At 41.0% G+C, this 4,386-nt stretch overlaps 1 protein-coding gene across 1 annotated transcript; it reads left to right on the forward strand.

Moving 5' to 3' along the window:
- The first annotated feature begins 1,380 nt into the window (after window positions 1–1,380).
- Window positions 1,381–2,640, forward strand: LOC101587282 (L-lactate dehydrogenase A chain-like). The gene is made up of 3 exons (XM_023714293.1): window positions 1,381–1,622; window positions 1,797–2,238; window positions 2,494–2,640. The coding sequence occupies exons 1-3, from the start codon at window positions 1,381–1,383 to the stop codon at window positions 2,638–2,640; spliced, it is 831 nt and encodes a 276-aa protein (XP_023570061.1).
- The last annotated feature ends 1,746 nt before the right edge of the window (window positions 2,641–4,386 follow it).

Genomic DNA, 4,386 nt, shown 5'->3' on the forward strand with positions numbered 1-4,386 from the left:
AAATAAATAAATAAAAACACATAATAAAACTTTTTTAAAAATCAGGACAATTGGAAAGAAAAAAAACAAAACACCAGACTTGAGGACCTATGGGACAGATTAGAAGATGCAGACACAACTACAAACACACCCAGGCTGCTTATCATTGACAAAGTGACCAAACATGTTCACTGGAAGAAACATAGCCTCTTTAATAAATGGTTCTGGAAAAACTGGCTGTCTACATGCCAAAGAGTAAAATTAGGCCCTTGTTTATCACCATGCATAAACTAAAGGCAAAATGGATCAAAGATGTAAATATTAAATCAGAAAAACTGAATGTATTGGAAGAGGAAATAGGTAGAAATCTTGAAGACAAAGGTGTAAGTAGATCATAAACAAAACCCAGACTGCGTGGGAAATACTTCAAAGAATCAACAGCTGGCATCTCACCTTATTCAAAAGCTTTTGAACAACAAGAGAATTTCCCAATAGAGTAAAAAAACACCCCCTGGAGTGGGAAAATGTTTTATCCAATTGTTCCTCAGACAAAGGACGTCTATCTAGAATGTATAGTGAATTGAAAAAACTCAGACCCCCCACAAGTTCAAAGGCCCAATCAACCTGAAAAGGGGTATAGGTGATGAGTACACACTTCTCAGATAGAGAAATATAAATGAAAATAAATATATGAAAAAATATCCAATATCACCAGTTGCTTCGAAATGCAGGTTAAAACAACACTGAGATTATATCTGACCCTTGAAAGAATGGCTATCATCAATAAAACATACTAGAAGGGTTGTGGGGGAAAAGGAACCCTTCTCCACTCTTGATGGGAAAGTAGACTGGTGCACCCACTGTGTAAAACAATATGGTAATTTCTCAAACAGCTAGAAATAGAGGTCCCATTTGACCCAGCTATTCCCTGTTGGGAGCCATGGAAATTGGAAAATTGATCAAATGTGCAAAAGCGGGACTAGCCCTCAGTGCCTAAAATAGACAAGCTACTTCATTCATGAGATAAGCATCCTGACTGGTTAATGTCAGCTATTAGTCACTAGGCAACTTTGTGTCACATGTTACTAACTTTGCAAAGGTATAAATAAATGTCCATATTGTGACTTCTGGGGTTGTCTCTCCAACCAGGCAAACAAGTCACCCCATAATACAGCTCTTCTCTTCTTGTCTATGTTTTCCTCATTCCTGGCACCATTTCTCCCAAGCACAATAGATCACACTGAGAAACCAACAGATCCCTCCAACTCCCCTTCTAGGCATCTTCCCAGAAGAATTCAAGACATCATATCAGAGCAATATATGTGCTCCTGGGACAGCCAGATAGCTCAACGGACTAAAGTGCCTCTTAGGCAGATGCAGGGGCCAGGGTTCAAGTCCAAGATGGCCAGTCTCAAGGATAAGCTGATTGTGAATCTCCTTAAGGAGGAACAGGTGCCCCAGAATAAGATCAAGTTTGTCGGGGTTGGTGCTGTTGGCATGGCCTGTGCCATCAGTATCTTAATGAAGGACTTGGCAGATGAACTTGCTCTTGTTGATGTCATGCAAGACAACTTGAAGGGAGAGAAGATGGATCTCCAACAGGGCAGCCTTTTCCTTAGGACACCAAAAATTGTCTCTGGCAAAGACTATAATGTAACCACAAACTCCAAGCTGGTTATCATCACAGCTGGAGCTCGTCAGCAAGAGAGAGAGAACAATACTAATTTGGTGTAGTGTAATATGAACATCTTCAAGTTCATCATTCCTAATGTTGTAAAGTACAGTCCCAACTGCAAGTTGCTTGTTGTGTCTAACCCAGTGGATATCTTGACCTATGTGACTTTGAAGATAAGCAGCCTTCCCAAAAAACGTGTTTTCGGCAGAGGTTGCAACCTGAATTCAGACAGGTTCCACTACCTGATGGGAGAAAGGCTGTGCATGCACCCACTGAGCTGCTATGGCTGGATCCTCGGGGGGCACAGAGATTCCAGCATCCTTGTGTGGAGTGACGTGAATGTTGTTGGTGTCACCCTGAAGAATCTGCACCCTGAGTTAGGAACTGATGGGGATAAGGAGCACTGGAAAGAGGTTCACAAACAGGTGGTTGACAGCACTTATGAAGTGATCAAACTAAAAGGCTACACATTCTGGGCCATTGGACTGTCAGTGGCAGATTTGGCAACAAGTATAATGAAGAATCTTAGGAGGGTACATCCAATTTCTACCATGAACGAGGGACTCTATGGAATCAAGAATGATGTCTTAGGGCCGACAATATAGCTCAGGGGACTAAGCGCTTGCTTAGGCAAGCGCAGGGGCCAGGGTTTGATCCCTGGCTCTGTATGCCAAGCTGGCCCCACCCCCGGGTGCACTGAGCTGGCAATGGAGTCCGGGTGTGGTGGCGAGCGCCAATAATCCCAGCACTTGGGAGGCAGAAATCAGGAGGATCACTATGAGTCTGGGCTGTGTAGTGAGACCCTGCACACACACACACAAAAAAAAGCCTAAAAAAAGAATGATGTCTTCCTTGGTGTCCTTTGTGTCCTGGGACAGAATGGGATCTCTGATGTTGTGAAGATGACTCTGACTCCTGAGGAAGAGGCACGTTTGAAGAAGAGTGCAGATACCCTGTGGTTGATCCAGAAGGAGCTGCAGTTTTAAAGTCTTCCAGTGTCTCCACATCACTGTCTAGGCTACAGGAGAGTTTAGTTGAAGTTATGCCAGTTGTCCTTTTTATCTGATGTGTACTATTAAGATGGCTGGGGGGAAACATCAGCTTCCAAAAGTGAGAAGTAGAAACAGTTCTCAGAACCCCACAGCTTTGTCCTGGTGCCAGATGCTGCTGCACTTGTAGTCCTGGTTAGTATGAAGCAGCCCAGCATCTGAGACACCTCACTGAGCAGGCTCCAATTACTCTTCAAAAAGATGTGCATTACTCTGTTACACAGCTTTACCCACCAAGCCTCATCTGACCTTTCCCCAGTTGATGACAGCCTGGGATCCAGTGTACAAATCCAGTACTGCATGTCTTGTGCATAACTCTTTAAAAAGATTTTATTTTGTGTAATATATAATATATATGTATATATGTATATGTATATGTATGTGTGTATATATATATGTATATATATATATATATAATGTATATTGCTGTATAATGTAGAAAGATCTACCTGTGAACAGTGCAACCTAGTATCACGCCAACTACAATACCAAATAAATCTTGAACAGTGGCTACTGTTAAAAATAAAATAAAATAAAATAAAATATACAATAGAGGAGCTGGGGAGATAGCTTGGTGGTCTAAGCGCCTACCTGGCAAGCACAAAAACCCAAGGCTCAATGCTCAGTATCGCATGCCACACTGCCTGGAACTGTCGTGTGAGCCACCAAAACCAGGTATGGTGATGAACACCTGTAATCCCAGCGCTGGAGAGGCTGAGACAGGAGGATCGCTATGAGTTCAAGCTGCATAGTGAGACCCTGTATCAAATAAATAAATAATTTTAAAAACTAAAATTATGAAATAAGCTTTACAATAGATATTGTTAAATGGGAAGGAATTATTCAAAAGAAAATAGGAGAGCCGGGAAGTTAGCTCAGTAGAATAAGCACTTGCTTGGCAAGTGCAAGGGCCTGAGTTCAATCCCCAGTTCCGCAAAAAAGAAAAAAAAAGAAAAGAAAATAGGAATTTTGGATTAAAAGGGGAAAAGGTCATTATGGAAAAGGGAAAAAATGCAAGTCACTTATACTGTTAAGAGTCTCTGGGGCCGAGGAGATGGCTCAGTGGAATAAGTGCTTCCCTGGCAAGTGCAAGGGCCTGAGTTCAATCCCTGGCTCTGCCAAAATAAGTAAATAAATAAATAAATAAATAAAATAAACTCAGCATCACCCATGTTTCTCTTCACTGCCATGTGAAGAAGTGAGGAAAAACAGACACAGGCCCAGTGCCACCCGCACACCCTCCACACCCCCTTCCTCATCTTCCAAAAGCAGAGCTGGGCTCCCGCCAAGTGAATAATTTAACTTGTTCTCTTTCTAATATCTCTATGCATTTAGTCAGAATGTATTTACCTAAATCTTTGTTTGCTTATTTGTTTGTTTGTTTAAAGTGTAAACCTCAAAAATCTTTTCAGTAGAGAAGTAAAAAGTTATATTAATTGTTGAAAAGAAAAAGAGTCTCTTAGTTCATGAGAAAAGGTTTTGGATTAGAGAAATTTTTATGCTCATATCTTGTGCCCTGAGCAACTACTTTATTTATTTTTTTCCATAATTTTATTGAGAAACAAATAGCAATGAGACAGTTTTAAACCAAATTGGTAGGACAGTTTCAATAATTAACACATTGCATACATTCTTCCTACTGGTTAGTTGCTGTACAAGATGCAGACATGATATCCTATTTAC

The sequence above is a fragment of the Octodon degus genome, unplaced genomic scaffold (genome assembly GCF_000260255.1).
Source record: "Octodon degus isolate 3935 unplaced genomic scaffold, OctDeg1.0 scaffold00034, whole genome shotgun sequence".
NCBI lineage: Eukaryota > Metazoa > Chordata > Mammalia > Rodentia > Octodontidae > Octodon > Octodon degus.

Excerpts from the sequence above, each read along its gene's own strand:
- LOC101587282 (XM_023714293.1), top strand. The coding sequence starts at position 1,381 with ATGGCCAGTCTCAAGGATAAGCTGATTGTGAATCTCCTTAAGGAGGAA. Across the intron at positions 1,623-1,796 it reads CCAAAAATTGTCTCTGGCAA|AGTGGATATCTTGACCTATG; the intron begins AGACTATAATGT and ends TGTGTCTAACCC. Across the intron at positions 2,239-2,493 it reads TCTATGGAATCAAGAATGAT|AATGATGTCTTCCTTGGTGT; the intron begins GTCTTAGGGCCG and ends GCCTAAAAAAAG.